The sequence below is a fragment of the Mesoplodon bidens genome (assembly GCF_964165515.1).
Source record: "Mesoplodon bidens genome assembly, chromosome: 17".
NCBI lineage: Eukaryota > Metazoa > Chordata > Mammalia > Artiodactyla > Ziphiidae > Mesoplodon > Mesoplodon bidens.
In genome coordinates this window covers 32,454,752-32,475,198 of record NC_138174.1, presented here as the reverse complement: position 1 = coordinate 32,475,198, position 20,447 = coordinate 32,454,752, and the positions used below count along the sequence as shown (strand labels likewise).

General features: G+C 37.3%; 1 protein-coding gene across 1 annotated transcript in view; it reads left to right on the top strand.

Annotated features, from left to right (window-relative positions):
- The window catches only part of DIAPH3 (diaphanous related formin 3), a 538,397-nt gene that overhangs the window by 323,800 nt on the left and 194,150 nt on the right, over positions 1–20,447 (top strand). The window contains exon 23 of the mRNA XM_081214488.1: positions 13,026–13,151. Within this exon, the coding sequence (XP_081070614.1) occupies positions 13,026–13,151 (126 nt within the window). The remainder of the gene's footprint in view (positions 1–13,025; positions 13,152–20,447) is intronic.

Genomic DNA, 20,447 nt, shown 5'->3' with positions numbered 1-20,447 from the left:
TGCATATCCAACAGCTTACTTGTCATCTCCAGCTACACTTCAGTGTGTAGATCATGATATGCTGTAAAATGTGGCTCTTGATTCCTACTCCCTTACTCTGTCCTCCCCAGATTTTATTTCCTTGAGAAAAAACCTTTTTGGCTCACTTTCTTCTGATTTCCTTTTTCTCATTTCCCCCGCCTCCTAGCCTTCAGCAGTCAGCTGAGAGCTGTGTGGTAGATTCTGTGGGAAGTGGCAGCTGTGGCCTAGAATGTTGTCTAGATCTCTCCTTTGTCAGGTACCTTAAAGTAAATGTCCCTTTCCCTTTGGTACTTTTTCCTGGTGCTTGCTGGGAACCTCACCTAAGTTTCTGTGTCTTCCAATCTTTCTTTAATGATAAATTCATAGGTTTTCCAGAAAATCTTAGACCACTATTCAAGAGCTACTACTCTAGATTAGAGACTATTCCTGGAACTGCTGGGAATGAAATTAGCTTCTTGAGAAAGGACAATATTCAGTGTATTATCAGAGTGGATTTAATGATTGCCCATTTTTAATTTTTTTCACTTTTTCCATTTCCACATTTTCACCTTTCAGGAGCATTCTTTGATGTTTTATATTCGAGTTTTTGTTTGCTCTGTTTTATAGACCTCTCTGCTTTTAAGACTGTTTGTTTGCTTTTAGCTAGTAATACCTTGGTCTGGCCCAAATATTTGTCTAGTCAAATACATCTCCTGGTTTTCAATTCCTCTTGACTTTCCAACATTTTATGATAAATGCCTTACTAAATACTGAATGCTTTTCTTTTATTCACCTACTGTGAGCACTTAGAACACTTAATTTCCAGGTAGCTGCCACCTGGAAATGCATAGTGTTTGAAAATTTCAAATTCATCTGCTGTAACAAGCAAAAAGCATTTTCAGAGGCTTCCATCAACCTCCTTATGCTATAGACTTCCAAAAATGCCAATTAAAATGTATTAGCAAGTTGGATATATACTTTAGATATTCAATATTAGTTATTAATTCAACTACATTTTATATTTTAAGTGTATATTGTAAATATATAAAAATGTTTATTATGCAACAAAATTAACAACACAACCAACATGGTGTTAGTTGGAACCATTAAGTCATGGAGGTTAAAGTTGGGACCTCATAATTTTGCAAGATAAATAAATTCTTTTGGTATTTTTAAGCAATTGTAAACTATTAAGAGTTTTATGAAAATACACGTTCTTAGTGTATATTTCTGCCAATACAATGAAATAATTTGACAGGTCACATTGTTGATGGTGGGGGCATTTATAGTAAGATAATTTAGTTACAGAAGACAACCATGTAGGATATTGCTTTAATTGTCAATAAAGAGCACAAAATATATTCTGTTATGGGCTGAATTCTGTCCCCATATATTGAAGCCCTTTGTATGTTGAAGCCCTGACCCCTGGTACCTCAGAATGTGACTGTATATGGAGAGAGGGTCTTTAAAGTGGTGCTTAAGTTAAAATGGGACCCATAGGGTGAGCCCTAGTACAATCTGACCTATGTGCTTATAAGAAGAGGAAATTTAGATCCAGAGAGACATCAGGGGTGTGCATACCAGACCAGCCATGTGAGGACACAGAGAGAAGGTGGCTACCTGCAAGCCAAGGAGAGATGTTTCAGAAGAAATCAAACTTACCAACATTTTGAACTGTGAGAAAATAAATTTCTATTGTTTAAGCCACCCAGTCTGTGGCATTTTGTGATGGCAGCCCTAGCAAACTAATCCAATAATTTAAGACATTTTTCTTGCTTAGTTTTTTGGCTTTAGAATAGAGTGGCCTATACTGCATGATTTTTGACTTTATCAGATAATTAGAAGAAACAGTCCTAGACCTGCTGTGTTGGATGTTCACTAGTAATCAGTTTAGGAATAGCAAAGGTTCTTACACAAACCATGAATTGTCACATGATTTTAAATAATTCCAAATCTGCCTCAATTCCTTTTTTTAAATAGACGACATATAAATTAGTACATGTATGAGGAAATATTGAGGCATTCTAAATAAATATACTCATGAGCATTTACATTTAATTTTCAGGGTGAGATCTGTGGCATCTCCTGGATCTTATTTTAGAATGCATTCATTTACACTGAACTAAGTGTACTAAGTTTTTGTTTTATTTTATCATGTCTTTTACTCATTATATCCCTACATATATTTCTTTACCACTTCTCCCTGTTTTGCTACTGTAGTAGTTGTAATTTTCTTATAAGCAAGTAGCTAACAAACACTAGTAACACTCTGAACTATCTGTTGACAGTTTTCTAAATGTGAGGTATGAATAGATGGTTTTACCTTTTTTTTTTTCATTGTCCTGTGGAAATAGTGAAAGTATTTGATGTCTCCTACTTGTGTCCCATTGATTCCACATATAGATGAAGAGTAAGAGGCTATGTCTGGAAAGCTAGTTTATGACTCCTATGTAGTTATATCTCAACTATTTTGACTATCTGTAGCCATCTAATACATATACTCAGGGACTGTAAAACAATTTTAATATTACTACAAGCTAAATATAATTTAAAAATAATTTTTTTAAAAGACAATTCATATGTAGGTTTCCATATACTTACTAAAAGGGTTATATATATAAAATTTTACATTCAGCAAATTAACACTTTTAACATAAAAAGGTATGATAAAATATAACTGAACCATTCACAAGGTAATTGCAGGATTTATGAAAAATATTTATAGTGTACTGGGAGTGCAGTGTACTGGTAAAGAGCCACTAGGTCCAAGTTGTTTGATGAGCAACATTTTATTTAAGTCCTGCCAGTTTATTTCCAAGGATTATCTATGTAGAGTTGGCATCAAAAGTTTAAATTGGAGACCTGAGTGTGATAAGGTTGTATTACACTATTTTATGGTGCAAATTTAAACTATTTTGGAAGGCAGCAGAAAGGAATATAGATAGAACATGGCCAAAATCTCTAGAAGGAATAAGGATTCTTTAGAGTGACGTTGAAGAACACTGGCATGGAGGAACTACTTGCAGCTAAAGATTGCTTTTTGAGATACTGAGCTAGGAACATTTCCTAAATTGGCTGCTGCTTGGGCTGATAGATGATGATGAAGAAGAAAACCACACCAGGAAGACCTCTGTATCTTTTTTGGAGGTTAGCAGACTGAAAGTGGCATCAATACAGCATTAATCTTTTCAAGAAACTAACAGTTTACAGTGTTTGCAGATTTTTGGCCAGCCACAGATTTGAAATAGCTATTTGAATAGTTCTCTATCAGTGTCACCTATGAGCCATAGCTAACATCAAGTAACAGGACAGAATCAACAGTGATGACCAAGGTCTTGGAGCTTTCTTAGACTGCTGGCGGGGAAGCAGTATTTACTGCACTTCAGTTTTGCAACATGAAGTGAGAAATTACAAACCAGGTAGATGAAAGAAATTTTCCCAGCATTTTGAAGGATAGCTTAACATAACAAATCTGTATACTATAAAGAAACCTAAGCAGTGGATGGAGCAAACACAGTTATGGCTGTCTGTTGAATCTCATTGCTCACAAAACTGACATGTAACCAACTGGGTGAAGAGGCATGGAGCTGATAAGATGCTGAAGGTAGAATTGCCAACTGCTTCCCCAAACCAGACTGTGTTTATATAGCTTGCAAAATCTTGAATTAGTAGTTTTAGTTTCCTAGGGCTGCCATAAACTATCACCACATACCAGGTCACTTTAAACAACATAAATTTGTTCTCTAACTGTTCAGGAATACAGAAATCTGAAATCAAGGTGTCGGTAGGATTGGTTTCTTCTGTAGTCTCTCTGGAGAAACCATCCAATGCCTCTCTCTAAGCTTCTAGTGGCTGCCAGCAATCCTTGGCATCCCTGTGCCTCTATTTTTATATTGCTTCCTTCTCCATGTCTTTGTATCCTCACATCTCTTTTTAAGGACAGCAATCACTTGATTTAGGGCCCACCCTAGATCCAGGATGATTTCCTCTTGAGATCTTTAACTAATTCTCTTTGCAAGACCCTGTTTCAAAATAAGTCACTTTCTGATGTTCTGGGTGGACATGGAGTTTGGAGGACACTATTCAACCCACTCCATTCATCCTTGTCATCACTCCTATAAGTGCATGGAGGCAGCACCATCATCTGAGTATTATGAAATAGTTAAGGGTAACTGCACTGTTAGCTTTATATATAGAAAGCGTTTATATTATGTTGTGAAATGTTTTGGTGTTTAAGGGTTATTGTTGATGATGAGCTGTGAAATACCTTTTTCTTATATCATCATATGTAAAGACTGAAGCAGTTAAAGCTGAAATTCATAATATGCCGCTGAATTTAAGGAGTTTTTATTGACAGGCAGTGACAATCACAGTAATTCCAATAAATGATTTCATTGGGTGAAGTAAAAACGTGATAGAGTCATTATATTACAGGAGAGGCTATTATTACAATCATGGACTCTGGAGCTAGACACCTGGGGTTCAAACCCCAACTCTGCCCATTGCCAGAGGAATAACCTTGGATGAGTTTCTTATCCTCTCTAGGACTCAGTTTTCTTATGTATAAAATGGGGATAATAGTAGTATTAATTTAAAGGTTTGGTGTGAGGATTAAATAGGTTTGTATGTGTACATATTTATAAAGCTTGTATGTAGCACCTAGTAAGCACTATGTAAATATTCTCTACATTTGTTGTAGTTGTTGTTGCTGTTGTTTTTCAGTGATTATTTCTTTTTTTTTAAACATCTTTATTGGAGTATAATTGCTTTACGGTGGTGTGTTAGTTTCTGCTTTATAACAAAGTGAATCAGCTATACATATACATATGTCCCTATATCTCTTCCCTCTTGCGTCTCCCTCCCTCCCACTCTCCCACCCTCCCTATCCCACCCCTCTAGGTGGTCACAAAGCACCAAGCTGATTTCCCTGTGCTATGCGGCTGCTTCCCACTAGCTATCTATTTTACGTTTGGTAGTGTATATGTGTCCATGCCACTCTCTCACTTTGTCACAACTTACCCTTCCCCCTCCCCGTATCCTCAAGTCCATTCTCTAGTAGGTCTGTGTCTTTATTCCCGTCTTGCCCCTTGTTTACACACATCTGCCTATGCTGTCATTAATGATGCAGGTAAACATGGATATAATATATTATTATGGAATTTTAATATATATTCTCGAAAATTGTTTGAACGGATTCCAACTGTCTTGCCTAAAAATCATGCAAGCTTTAGAGTACAAGGCCAAGAATTCTGTAGATTTGTGTTATTGAAAAACTGTTGTACTTTCTAAAAATTAGATAATAATATACATATAGGAAATTGCACAAATCATAAATGTACAGCTCAATGTATTTTCTCCAATTGGACATAATAGCATAAGGAATGGAATATGGAAAATGGATTCTATTTACCCTTCTGTGCTTCAGCCTGACACTATTTTTAATTCATATTTTGAACTTTGATGTAAAATTTCTTTTGAAAAAGGGTTCCTACTACTAAACAACCTTTGAAAGCAACTAGTCTCCAGCAACTCTTCAACAACTTATAGTTATTTTTTTCCTGGAGGTGTTTGCCTGTTATGGAAAATCAAATTTATCAGCCCAGAATTATTGAGGAATGCCATATAGAAATATGAACTAATACTGAAGATAGATGATAGAAGTAATAGAAACATCTAAACAGATGTTTACTCTCCTTTATAGGAAAACCTAAAGAAAATGTCATTTTAGATAATCTTCTCCTCTGTCCTCAGAAGCAAAGATTTAAAACTGATCAGTTGGGAGACCCTGTGTCATGTAAATATGTCTGTCACCTTGATGGCAGCTTCTCAGTAGCTGTCTGTCAAACTACATATTTTACAGAAAAAAAGAACTAGTGCTCATTAATAGTTTTTGATGTTTTGACCCTATAAGGAAAGAATTCTTTCCAAAAAGTTTATCAAACTCTTGCTGCATGGCAGACACTGTCCTAGGCACTTGTATTAATAAGGATTAGACTAACACAAAAAACAAAAAACAACCAAACAAAAAGAATAAGGATTAGACTGACTTTGAGTGACAGAAAAAAAAAGTAACAGTGGCTTACATAAGATTCATTCATTCAGTATTTCATGAGTTGTTTTCTGAATGCCTCTTCTGTCTCAGGTTCCATTTGGGGTACTGGATAGAGTAGTATATGAACACAAAGGAAAAAGTCTCCACTCTCTTGAAGTTGACGTTTCAGGTAGTGGATACAGAACAAAGAAAGAAGTCAATGTATATTATGTCAGGTGGTTAGCTGTGGAATCCTAAGCCAGGTGTTTTTTTGTTTGTTTGCTTGTTTTTTGGAATGTAGGTTGGGAGGTCAGAGAAAGCCCCATAGTGAAGGCCTTTGCGTGAAAACCTGACAAAGGAGTGAGGAGGCATGACAAGGTATGTGAGAGAAGCACTCTAGGCAGAGGGAAGAGCAGGTGCCTAAGCCCTAGATATGGATGTGAGACTGGATCAGAGGTAGGGAGGGGGAGGGAGGGCATAATAGGAGATACAGTCAGAAAGGTAGCAGATCCAATAGGACATTATTGGCCATTATAAGGATTTTGACTTTGCTCTGAGATGGGGAGCCATTGGAAGGGCTTTGAGCAAAAGAGTGACATCTGACTTGCATTTTCAAAGGATTGCTTTGGCTGCTTCTTTGGGGGAAAATGTAGAGGAACAATGGGCAGATGCAGTGAAACGAGGTTGATGCTGTAAGAATAATCCAGGGGAGAGAGCATGTTGGCTGGGACCAAGAGGTTGTAGCAAGGGAAGTGAGAAGGATTTAGGCAATGCACCTACATTGAAGGTAGAAATCAACGGCATTTACTTTGTGATTGGGTGTGTGGGGTATGAGGGAAAGAGAGGCGTCATAACACCAATCATTTACTGAGGTGCAGGAGCAGATTCCAGAAGGAAGATAAGTTCCAATTTGAAAATGTGAGTTTAAGATGCCTATTAAATATTAAGTAAAGATATTCAACGGGCAGTTGGAGTTCAGGGGAAAGATCTAAGCAGGGGAAAAAATTTGGAATTTTTCAAGTTTAGAGATATGCATGCAGTCCAGGACTTGTTAGGCTGCATGGTCTCCAACAGCCGTACATGAAAACTCATCTCATAATTTGCATGTGAGTTAGTCTATCCTTAATATTTATCATGGGACATTAAAAGCAGCCACACCTCCCTCCCACAAACGTGCACCCAAAACCATTATCTTGAGGGAATATTTTGAATATTGTTACAAACATCTCTATTATGGGCCTCTTTTCTTTAATATTTACCATTTTCTTGAACATCTTATTTGCAGAAAGGAGTTTTCAAATTCTTATAGGTAAACATGATTTTCCATTAGATAGGCTTCTCCCACTATTATTGTTTTCTCTTGTAAAAAGTTTGTTATGCCTTTAGCACCCTCTTCATAGTCAGAGAGGACAAGGCTACTTCTTTTCTGCCAAGAGTGAGGGAAATGGGTCAGCAGAACCGACTGGAGCCCTTTCACTGGTTGTGCTTGTCATTTCCTCTGCTTGTCTTCTGTCTACCTGTCCTCTCTCCAGACTCCATAACAAATATAGGCAATTCCCTTGCAGTGTGATGCATATAAAAAAGGTAACAGCAAAACCGTCATTGCATGTATAGATCTTCCTTGACTTATGATGATGCTACATCCAGATAAACCCATTGCAAGTTGAAAATACCATAAGTTGAAGATTCATTGAATACACCTAACCTACCAAAGTTCATAGCTTAGCCTGGCCTAACTTACACATGTTCAGAACACTTACATTAACCTATACTTAGGCAAAATCATCTAACACTAAGCCTAATTTATAATAAGGTGTTGAATAGCTCATGCAATTTATTGAATACTGTGCTGAAAGTGAAAACCAGAATGGTTCTCTGGGTACAGAATGGTTTGTAAGCGTATCGATTGTTTACTCTTGCATGGCTGACTGGGAACTGCGGCTTGCTGTCCATCATCACAAAAGTGTGTACCACATATTGCTATCCCGGGAAAAGATCAGCATTCAGCGTATGAAGTATGGTTTCTATTGAATGCATAGCTCTCCCCACCATCGTACAGTTGAAAAATCGTTAAGTGGAACGTAAGTCAGGGGTCCTCTGTAGTACTAGGTTGGCCAAAAAGTTCATTCGGATTTTTCTGTAACATCTTATGGAAAAACGCAAATGAGCTTTTTGGCCAACCCAATATAATAAATTAATTAGGAGATGCAAATTGTAATGTATTATTATGTGGAGTTCCATCAAGAATCAGAACAATGGGAAGAAGGATAAGCTGAGCAGAAGACAAGCTGAGGATGACTAGCCTGTCACTTAGCATTGCTTCTTTCAGTTTACACCTTTGCCTGTTATGAATCAAACTGCAATTTATTTTGAGTTTCTTCTTTTTTTACCATCTTACTTCAGTTTTATGCTTTTCCGTCAACATAATGAACGTTATAATGATACTGTAGATCTTAGATTTTGTTCTAGGCCTACTTAATGTTAGGGATTTCTTTTAATGGTCCTGAGGTTTTTGTCCATCTTGTCCATTCATTTTATTATTTTTAACCTGCATTTGTGAAATATTCTTACAGCTTTATTAATACCTTTATTATTACAGTCGTCTAGGAAAAATCACTATGTTGAAAGCTTGAAATGCTATAGGCCCTAGTTTCTCTCACAAAACAATTGTGTCTAGGAACATAGGGAAGGTAATTTAGTTTGAATGTTTATAGTTTTTTGTTAATAAGTTGCTGTTTAAGCATTCTTTAAAGGAATCAACTTCCCTGTAATGTATCATGGTATGTAAGAATGACTGTGACATTTCTTAGTAAGCTTGTTATAAAATAATGACCAATACCTCCAGGAGATATTCATAGACAATTATTATTTAATTACAGAGATTACTTAAATGTATACAATTTCTCCTTTTTTATTTGGAATCTTAACGTGGTAAATCATAGAGGCCATCACATTACAGAGAGCCTCTCTTCATGATTTCTGTAAATCTAAATATTTATGGTTGTGATTTTGACTTTTATTCAGAACTTTTCTCACACCTCTAATGTATAATTATCATAATAAGTAGGCACTTGGAGAAAAGTCTATGTCTTGGATTTTAAGGTTTTAGATATTTAATCTGTTACATTTTCCCATTTTTAATGCTTTTATCTCAAGAGGTTAAAGTTAAATACAAAATCCATTCCTTCAACAAACATTTGAGTATCTGCACTATGTTATGTAACCCAAGGTACAAAGATGAATAAAATATGGCTCTCTTCCCTTAGGAATTCCCAGTTAGTTGGGAGAGGAAGACACATAAAACGATAAAAGTAATAGAGTGTAGTAATTGCAAAGATAGAGATAATTACCAGGTATGACAGGTAGGGAAGGCGCGTCACCAGGGGCCTGACTGGGGTTTTGGACTCTTACTGTAGAGTATGAATAAGAATGACTTGGGTGGAATGGGCAAGGCAAATAGACACGGTATTTCCAGCATCAGGTACGGAATAGATGAAAGGGTTTGGGAGGAAGGGAACTACGAGCAGGACTGTTGATTTGGAAGTAAAGTGTGGCTGATTAGGAGGTAGAGCCAAGTTGTGGGTGGAACTCTGATGTTGTCATGTAAGCAGTTTATTGTCTGGTTTTTAAGCAGGGAAGGGACATCTTTAAATTAATGTTTGTCTGGAAACTTCCATGTACAGTGTGGATATGGCTCTGAGAGAAACAGTAGGAGACAAGAGGGCAGAGAAAAGTGTTCCAGATGCCTTGAATAGTGTTCAACCTAGCAAGGAAGTAGGTACTATTTGTCAAGTAAAATGCGAGGAATGTCTTGATCCTTTGGATCTGAGGGTTCAGGAGAGGGAAGGGTCAAGACTAGCAGGTTTCTAGCACAGGAAACAGAATTTATGGTTCTGCTGCCCACTAACGTGTGGAGATTACAGATGGGCAGTTAGTTGGGGACAGAGATACATGGTATCTGAGGTGACTGAGGGACATCCCATCTGATTGAATATTGAGTAAAATGCAAAAATTGAAATTGCCTTTAAAAAATCTAGTCAATTCTGTTTGATGATGGCTATGTTTTGTTACTTCTAAATAATGAAAAGGAATTAAAAATAAAAAATAAGATTAATTTCTTGGTCAAGAAATGTGACAAAGTTGAAAGATAATACTCATACACAGGTCAGATACAGAGGCACCAGTAAATTAACACTTCTTTGAGGGTGTACAATTTAAAATGCTCTGCTCCAATTGGGATTTCTAATACAAAAAATTATAGTCACTGACCTCAAAAAACTTGACACATGAGAAAAGTATGGCTAAATTATGTTCACGGATGTATAAAGGTGCTATCTTTGTAAACATAATTGCTGAAAAGGAAAAACACCAAAGAAATTCTTAAATACTCTTTAGTTTTACCCATCAGATAGCCCCAAACACTGGATTATATTTTATTCTCCTAGAACTTGCACACACGTTTCTTTCTTTCAGTTGTGCTTTGGTCTTCATTTAAAAACCAGCAGTGAAAAGTTGATCAATCACACTTAAATTCTCTTAACTATAATATATAAATGTAATCAGATAGTGCTGATGAAGCTTAAATAATGGCTTAATGGGATTTCCATCTGTAGAGTAGCCACAGAACCATTTTTTAAGACAACCTTCTTACTCATGTCAACCTTAAATGTTTGAATATGCCCCAAAGCTTCCTAACATCCCAAACATTTTGCTCTTGAAATTAGCAACTTTTCTTTTTAGCCTGAGTTCTACAACACTGTTCCTGGCATGATGATGATGATGATGATGGTGATGATGACGATTTGTTTTTTAAGTTTCCTTAGATTCTAATATTACTTACTTTAATCTTTAAGGTTTTCATGTCTTACTGAGTTCTAAGAATGAGTAACATCTCATAATCCATTTTATTTAAAAAAAATTCTTCATCCTATATCGTAGCATTTGGTCTTTATGAAATATCAGTGAGGTAAAGGTATGAGGCGAGATTTTTCCTATTTCACTCATGTGGAAATTGAGCCAGTGAGAAGTTGCTTCATATCACAGTGATAGAACGTAGTCCCTGACCCACTGCTACCAATGAGTTGGAAGAGGCTCAGAGGATCCCCTAATAAGCCTTTCATCTGAACCTGAAGCCCTTCTCTCATCCCACTGAGAAGCACTCACTGGGCTAGCTCTATGTTCAATTACAAGCACCTGGTCTCCTCTGTGGGCTGCCCAGGCTGTTAGGCAGCTCTGAAGGTGACAACTCATAAATCAAAAATGTACTCATACCTCCTCACAGGTACTGGAGTTCTGCCTTCTGACCAGACATGCACTTCAGTGTCCATGTAGCAGAGTAAAAACTATATATTGGGTCTTTTTCCTGATTCCTAAAATCTTTCTTAAATGATGAGAGTGTATTTTGTATGCTACTGAGATGACTCAAGGCAGATGGGAGGAGGGCCAGCTTAGGGAGCTTCAGGATGGGGGCACTGGTTGACAGAGGTACCAACCATGTGATTAGAGGGTTAGAACTTTCAGCCCACCCTCTGAGCTCCAGTTCAGTCACCAATCGCCAGTGATGTACTCAATCGTGCCTGTGTTGTGAAGCTTCGATGAGACTGAAATGACGAGGCTAAGGGAGCTTCTGCTGTAGTGAGCACAGGGATACGCTGGGAGGGCAGCGTACCTGGAGAGAGCATGGAGACTGTGCTACCCCCTCCGTCCCCATTCCTTGCCCTATGCATGTCTTCCATTTGGCTATTCCTGAGTTATATCCTTTATAATAAAAACTGTAGTAGCAATATAGTAAGTACTTCCCTGAGTTCTGTGAGGGAACTCAGATTATAATTTTTCACATTATAAAAAATAAATGGGTTGGTGGGGAGGGCATGGGAACCCTTGAGTTTATCATTAGTTAGAAGTATGGGTGATCCCTGGGACTTGTGACTGTCCTGTGAAGTGAGGGCAGTCTTGTGGGACTGAGTCCTTAAACCTGTTGGTTCTGGGCTAACTCCAGGCAATGCGTGTCAGAATTGAAGTGAATTGGGAGACACCCAGTTGGTGTTGGAGAATTGGAGAATTGTTAGCTATTGGAATGAAGTATTAGGTGTCAGAAAAAAATAATCCACCTATGTTCCTTCCCAGTGCTTGCCTTGTGCTTTTTGTTACATGGGAGTTCCTCAGATTTTATTTGTCTTTTCTCTAGGTGTTTCCCAAATTTGATGTGTGTGTGTAATAAAATTTGATCAGAAAACTTAATCATAATGTTTTAAGTATGTGATTTTGTTCAATGGTGTGCTAACACATTCAATTTTAATGTTAATTAAAAATTATAATATACCTATCTTCCATCCAGCCATCTATCCATCCATCCTGGGTTTAGCTGTATGTGAATCACTTGTGATTTACACTGGGAAAGAATGTACACACAAAAAAATCTTTATTAGTTAATAAACACAGATTGTCCTCATAGTACCACTAAAGAAAGTTTGACATTTGTTTCACATGTTATTCAAATAACCCCTGATACCTTTTCATTCCTGTCATGGGAGACCTTGAACAGAAGAGCATATTTTCCCCATGTTTTCCATGTATATTTTATTTTTCTCTCTCAAAAGGTCATGATTTTGAAAAATGCTAAAATTATATTGAAATAGTTTTAATTTTAAAAACATTGTCTTTCGTTGCCTTCTTTTTCTGAATAGACTGTTTATTTTGTTGTGTTTGTAGAGGTCAAGGACTCTGATTTTCGACAAAAAGTATTTCTTAAATGTGGTTTGTACATGTGAGCTTTTCCTAAATTTCATCTTCTGTTTTAAATAATCTTTTATTAAATTTTCTTCATTTCTGGATCTAAAAATAAAAAAAATTTAAGTGAAATTTATCTTTCATTTATTTTAGTGGATTTCTATTATTATTTTAAGGTTTTTCACAAATGTTTTGTTTCTAGAGTGTTTTACTTTTTTATATTATAATTTCATCCTTCTAATGCATATAATATTCTCTCTCTTAGTTTCTGTAGAAACCCTGGAAAAGAATTTGAAGCAGATGGGAAAGCAGCTTCAACAGCTTGAGAAAGATTTGAAAATCTTTCCCCCTCCTGAGGACTTGCATGATAAGTTTGTGACAAAGATGTCCATATCCTTTGATATCTAAATAGCTTAAGTCACTAGTCAATTAGGAGTATGATTTACTTAACATTTTAAGTATACTTGCATAACCATAGATCACCCTACAGAGCCAAATTATAGAAGGTTTAACCTTTGCCTTCTTGCAAGGAAATTTATCAAGGCTTTTACCTATCAAGAATAATATAGAAGTTTATTGATTTCAATCTTTTTTTCCTTTTTATCAATATGAATAATATGTTGTCTCATCTTTTTCCTTCCATATGCCCTATTTCCTTCTGATGTTCATGGTAAACTGAAAGGATAGGAAAACTCAATTTGAGGAAGTTTGAATCTAATGTCATGTTGTGATTTAGATAGTTTTGAAATGTTTTAGGAAGCAGATGAAGACTTTATAAACTGTTGTGACTAGTCAGCTTAATTACAAGAGTTGTTATATATTAAAAATTAACTCATATTCAAGAAACTTTAAAATCTCCTTTAAAAATACAACATGGTTCCAAAATCAGAACCGAACCTATCCCAATCACTATTGGTGTAGGTATTCTCTAGACCCAAAATAACATTGACAAAATATGTGTGTGTGTGTGTGTGTTTATGTGGAAGTGTGTGTGTGGATATACATATATACATAACTAACAGCATTAGGATTGTGTCCTGCTTAATTTAAGGTTCCTTTAAATTCAATTATCTTTGGTTTCACTAAGTTTGTCAGTTAATCTCTAATGAGTGATTGAAGTAGTAAACTTTTTTTTTATTTCCAGAAACTAATGTTGAGTTGCTTTCCAAACCATTCTGTGAAATTAGATATCTTTTGCCTTCTAATAAAGTATTACTACTATGCATTATCAAAATTCCATATGGACTTCAGAATTCTATATGAAAGGATAACCCACTTCTAAATGAGCTTTTATAAATAGATACTCCTAATATTTTATTTTAAACTGAGATACTTGAAATAAAGTAACTACTTTTCCTCTTTCTATCTCTTCTCCACTGAGATATGGCAAATCACAAAATTATTAGCTGGCTTGTCATAGATTTTATTGTATTATATACTTTCAGCTTAATTGTTAATTAGTTCAATTTTAGCTTTCTTCACTGTCTCTTTTGGGAAATACCATAAAAATGCACTCCAACAACAATCAATTCAGGCTAATGTGTTTGTTTCCTTTCATATGTTTCCTACCCACCCAGTTTCTTCTTTTATTAGGCAGGATGCCTTTATCAATACATTTGAGAAGGTTGTTTTTTTAAAACTAAAGTCTGTGTTTATCCATCAAATATATATTTGCCACACCTTCTAATTTGGCAAAGTATGCTTTTTAAACAAAATTTCTTATTGCAGAATTGTATCAGATTCATCATTCTTAGCTTCCCCCCCAATTTTATCATATTAAAATATTCATATGTGACAATTTATTGTAATCATTAAGAACTGTTCACCAAGGCACTTTTTATTATTCCCTACAGATAGAAAGCATTTTATAAAAGGTTTTGCTTGCATACAGTTTCTGGTAATATACTGTACATGTACTAATTATGAAGCTCAGTTACCTGGAACATAGGTCCTGAGATAAATTTCTGAGCTTAGAAAAAAGGTGGTAGAATCCTGCTCAGCAGATGATCTCAGGACCTATGCATACTTGTGTTCATATGACACAGAAGCTGAATGATGTCAGCTTCTTGAAAGGTATGTAGCTCATAAAAAGCAATGAGCAGGAAATCAGAAATAGGAAGGATGAAGCTTTGTTGGAAACAATTTTTCATTCTGAGTACAATTACACTCCATGGACAAGAAAGCTCCTACATCCTGTCGCTAAATATCACAACCTAGAAGCCTCTAATGAACTGATTAGCATTCATGTATCTCTTGGAAGTCAGATATATGAACAGTTGGTGCACTTTGCTATTGACAAAGCTTATAATCATAAATATTCTTTGCTGAGATTAGATTGTACTCGTTTGCTTTTCATCTTAGTTAGACATACTAGTTTCAAAGTAATTTAATTCATTCATTGCAAAGCTTTGTTTACTTTAATTAGGACTGACAACAAGTTAGATTTTGAATATTAAATGCATTTATATAGATCTTATTAAAATGACAAATTGTGAGCTTCTTACATCTTAGAGAGTGGAAGAATTTGGAAACTAAATGCACAATGAATAAAAATGTGTTTAACTAAAGTTTGAGTTGTTAACACTGGAATTTTGTGTTTTAAGTATTAGTGCTTATTAGCTGAAGCACATATCAAATGTTTGGATCATCAACAAATTCTGAAAGAATATGTGTGTTATCTAAGTTGTTAAGGATGCATTTTTGCAAATAGATATTGACATTAAACAATCATGATTTAGTGAACTTTTAATCTGTTAACTGAATTGTTTTAAATGATAGTGCACAATTTTGTTATAATTTTATGAAATGAAATTTCATGGATAGCACTCAACTATAGTATACTATGTTTTTGTTCTGCAAGTACTGCTTTCTTTACATACACTTCTTAATATTAAAAAATACAAATTTAGTACATTCTTTAAAAGGCATGCATAATTATTTCATATATATCACATTGACTTTTTAGTAATAATTATGTTACTTTTCGATTGCAAAGCCTGGTCAAAAGTATAATTAGAGTAGAGTAGTTTCACTGTAAATATTTGCTTAAAAATGTGTAATGTGTAATGTGTTTTGTGGTAGGGTCACCAATATTGTTATATATAAAGTATTATATGTGAGGTATACACACTTATTAAATTCTTTATCAGTGAGAAAATTAGGAAAATGCCAGGATTGGTGTCATGTGATGCTTTTTCATTTCTTCTGACCTTTACATTCTGGAATATATGTTATTTTGAGGAAAATAACAAATAGATCCTAGAGCATCACCCTTGAAATTCTCCTTGCACAAGCCTTTACCTTTCTCTTTTTTCCTCATCCTACCCCCTCTCCCAAGTCTCTTAGAAAAAATCATTTTGCTAGACATTTCTATATTTTTGTATTTGTCACACAACTTATGTGACACGTTATTTGACTCTTCTCCATTTTATAGTCTTTAAATTTCTTCATTGTTATCGCACTTTATTTTCACACTTTCTTTTTTGTGGTTACACTGTATAACAATATTTTGGATGCCCCTGAAATTACTACACAGATGCTAAAACTGAGAGAAAGACTTGCATCTTACTTATATCTATATTCCACACTGCATAAAGCACAGCATTTTTCAGGTAAACGAATTTAGTACATTTTTATTTAATTGAACTGTGGTTAGGAGTAAAATAGAAGAGTAGAATGGGTGAGATGTAAACTAGTATAATACATGGTCCATTTGCAAGAGTGGGAAGTTGTATAATTGAGTGATTTGTAAGAGCAGATTTTTTCTTTTGAATTACTCTTCTTTCCTCCCTCGCCTGTTTTCTGCTTTCTCTCTCACCTGTTTTCCATTTAACCCATTCTTTTTTTTTTTTTTTTTTTTTGCAGTACACGGGCCTCTCACTGTTGTGGCCTCTCCCGTTGCAGAGCACAGGCTCCGGACGCGCAGGACCAGCGGCCATGGCTCACAGGCCCAGCCGCTCCGTGGCATGTGGGATCTGCCCGGACCGGGGCACGAACCCGTGTCCCCTGCATCGGCAGGCGGACTCTCAACCACTGTGCCACCAGGGAAGCCCTAACCCATTCTTAATAAACTTTTAAGACTCAGATTAAAATATACTGCTCAAGAGACCTTCAAGATGGCAGAGGAGTAAGACGTGGAGATCACCTTCCTCCTCACAAATGCATCAGAAATACATGTACATGTGGAACATCTCCTACAAAACACCTACTGAACGCTGGCAGAAGACCTCAGACTTCCCAAAAGGCAAGAAACTCACCACGTACCTGTGTAGGGCAAAAGAAAAAAGAAAAAACAGGGACAAAAGAATAGGGACGGGACCTGCACCTCTGGGAGGGAGCTGTGAAGGAGGAAAAATTTCCACACACTAAGAAGCCCCTTCGCTGGTGGAGACAGGGGGTGGGCAGAGGGGAAGCTTCAGAGCCGCTGAGGAGAGCGCAGCAACAGGGGTGCAGAGGGCAAAGTGGAGAGACTCCTGCACAGAGGATCGGTGCCGACCAGCACTCACCAGCCCAAGAGGCTTGTCTGCTCACCCGCCGGGGTGGGCGGGGGCTGGGAGCTGAGGCTCGGGCTTTGGAGGTCAGATCCGAGGGAGAAATCTGGGGATGGCTGTGTGAACACAGTCTGAAGGGGGCTAGTGCGCCACAGCTAGCCGGGAGGGAGTCGGGGAAACGTCTGGAACTGCCTATGAGGCAAGAGTCATCATTTCAGGGTGTGCGAGGAAAGGGAATTAAGAGCACTGCCTAAACGAACTCCAGAGATGGGCGTGAGCCGCGACTATCAGCACGAACACCAGAGACGGGCATGATACGCTAAGGCTGCTGCTGCCGCAGCCACCAAGAAGCCTGTGTGCGAGCACAGGTCACTATCCACACCTCCCCTCCTGGGAGCCTGTGCAGCCCGCCACTGCCAGGGTCCCGTGATCCAGGGACAACTTCCTCAGGAGAACACAGGGTGCACCTCAGGCTGTTGCAACGTCACGCCGGCCTCTGCCGCCACAGGCTCGCCCCACACTCCGTACCCCTCCCTCCCCACGGCCTGAGTGAGCCAGAGCCCCCAAATCAGCTGCTCCTTTAACCCTGTCCTGTCTGAGCGAAGAACAGACGCCTTCAGGCAACCTACAGCCAGAGGCAGGGCCAAATCCAAAGCTGAACCCCAGGAGCTGTGCGAACAAAGAAGAGAAAGGGAAATATATCCCAGCAGCCTCAGGAGCAGCAGATTAAATCCCCACAATCAACTTGATGTACCCAGCATCTCTGGAATACCTGAATAGACAACGAATCATCCCAAAATTGAGGCAGTGGACTTTGGGAGCAACTGTAGACTTAGGGTTTGCTTTCTGCATCTAATTTTTGGTTTTATGTTTATCTTAGTTTAGTATTTACACTTTATTATCATTGGTAGATTTGTTTATTGATTTGGTTGCTCTCTTTTTTTATATATAGATATATATATTTTTTTTTACTTTTTCTCTTTTTGTGAGTATGTATGTTTATGCTTCTTTGTGTGATTTTGTCTGTATAGCTTAGCTTTTACCATTTGTCCTAGGGTTCTGTCTGTCCGTTTTTTTGTTTGTTTGTTTTTTGGGGGTTTTTTAGTATACTTTTTAGTGCTGGTTATCATTGATGGCTTTGTTTTTTGGTTTGGTTGCTCTCTTCTTTCTTTCTGTCTCTTTTTTTTCCCTTTTTTTAATTACATTTTAATTTTTTTAATCTTTATTTTAATAACTATTTTATTTTCTTTCTTTCCTTCCTCCCTTCCTTTCTTTCTTTCTTTCTTTCTTTCCTTTCCTTTTCTTTCTTTCTTATCTTTCATCTTTTTTAATCCCTTTTCTTCTGAGCCGTGTGGCTGACAGGGTCTCGGTGCTCTGGCCAGGTGTCAGGCCTGTGCCTCTGAGGTGCGAGATCCGAGTTCAGGACATTGGTCCACCAGAGACCTCCCAGCTCCATGTAATATCAAACAGCGAAAGCTCTCCCAGAGATCTCCATCTCAACTCTAAGACCCAGCTCCACTCAACGACCAGCAAGCTACAGTGCTGGCCACCGTATGCCAAACAACTAGCAAGACTGGAACACAACCCCACCCATTAGCAGAGAGGCTGCCTAAAAGCATAATACTTCACAGACACCCCAAAACACAGCACTGGATGTGGTCCTGCCCACCAGAAAGACAAGATCCAGCCTCATCCACCAGAACACAAGCACCAGTCCCCTCAACCAGGAAGCCTACACAACCCACTGAACCAACCTTAGCCATTGGTGGCAGACACCAAAACCAACGGGAACTATGAACCTGCAGCCTGCAAAAAGGAGACCCCCAAACACAGTAGGTTAAGCGAAATGAGAAGACAAAGAAACACACAGGAGATGAAGGAGCAAGGTAAAAACCCACCAGACCAAACAAATGAAGAGGAAATATGCAGTCTCCCTGAAAAAGAATTCAGGGTAATGATAGTAGAGATGATCCAAAGTCTTGGAAATAGAATGGAGAATATACAAGAAACGTTTAACAAGGACCTAGAAGAACTAAGAGGAAACAAACAATGATGAACAACAGCTACATGTAAAAGAATGAAATTAGAACACTCCCTAACACCACACACAAAAGTAAACTCAAAATGGATTAAAGACCTAAATGTAAGGCCAGGCACGATAATACTCTTAGAGGAATAATAGAACACTCTGACATAAATTACAGGAAGTTCCTTTTTGAACCACCTCCTAGAGAAATGGAAATACAAACAAACTAATGGGACCTAATGAAACTTAAAAGCTTTTACACAGCAAAGGAAACCATAAACAAGATGAAAGGACAACCCTCTGAATGGGAGACAATATTTGCAAATGAAACAACTGACAAAGGATTAATCTCCAAAATATACAAGCAGCTCATGCAGCTCAATATCAATAAAACAAACAACCCAATCCAAAAATGGGCAGAAGACCTAAACAGACATTTCTCCAAAGATATACAGATTGCCAACAAGCACATGAAAGGATGCTCAACATCACTAATCATTAGAGAAATGCAAGTCAAAATTACAATGAGGTATCACCTTACACCAGTCAGAATGGCCATCATCAAAAAATCTACAACAAATAAATGCTGGAGAGGGTGTGGAGAAAAGGGAACCCTCTTGCACTGTTGGTTGGAATGTAGATTGATACAGCCACTATAGAGAACAGTATGGAGGTTCCTTAAAAAACTAAAAATAGAACTACCATGTGACCCAGCAACCCCACTACTGGGCATATACCCTGAGAAAACCATAATTCAAAAAGAGTCATATACCACAATGTTCACTGCAGCACTATTTACAATAGTCAGGACATGGAAGAAGCCTAAATGTCCATCGACAGATGAGTGGTTAAGCAATATGTGGCACATATATACAATGGAATATTACTCAGCCATAAAAGGAAATGAAATTGAGTTATTTGTAGTGAGGTGGATGAATCTAGAGTCTGTCATACAGAGTGAAGTAAGTCAGGAAGAGAAAAACAAATACCGTATACTAACACATATATATGGAATGTAAAAAATATATATATTGCTTTGAGGAATATAGGGGCAGGACAGGATTAAAGATGCAGACATAGAGAATGGACTTGAGGGGGAAGGGTAAGCTGGGACAAAGTGAGAGAGTGGCATGCACATATATACACTACCTAATGTAAAATAGCTAGTAGG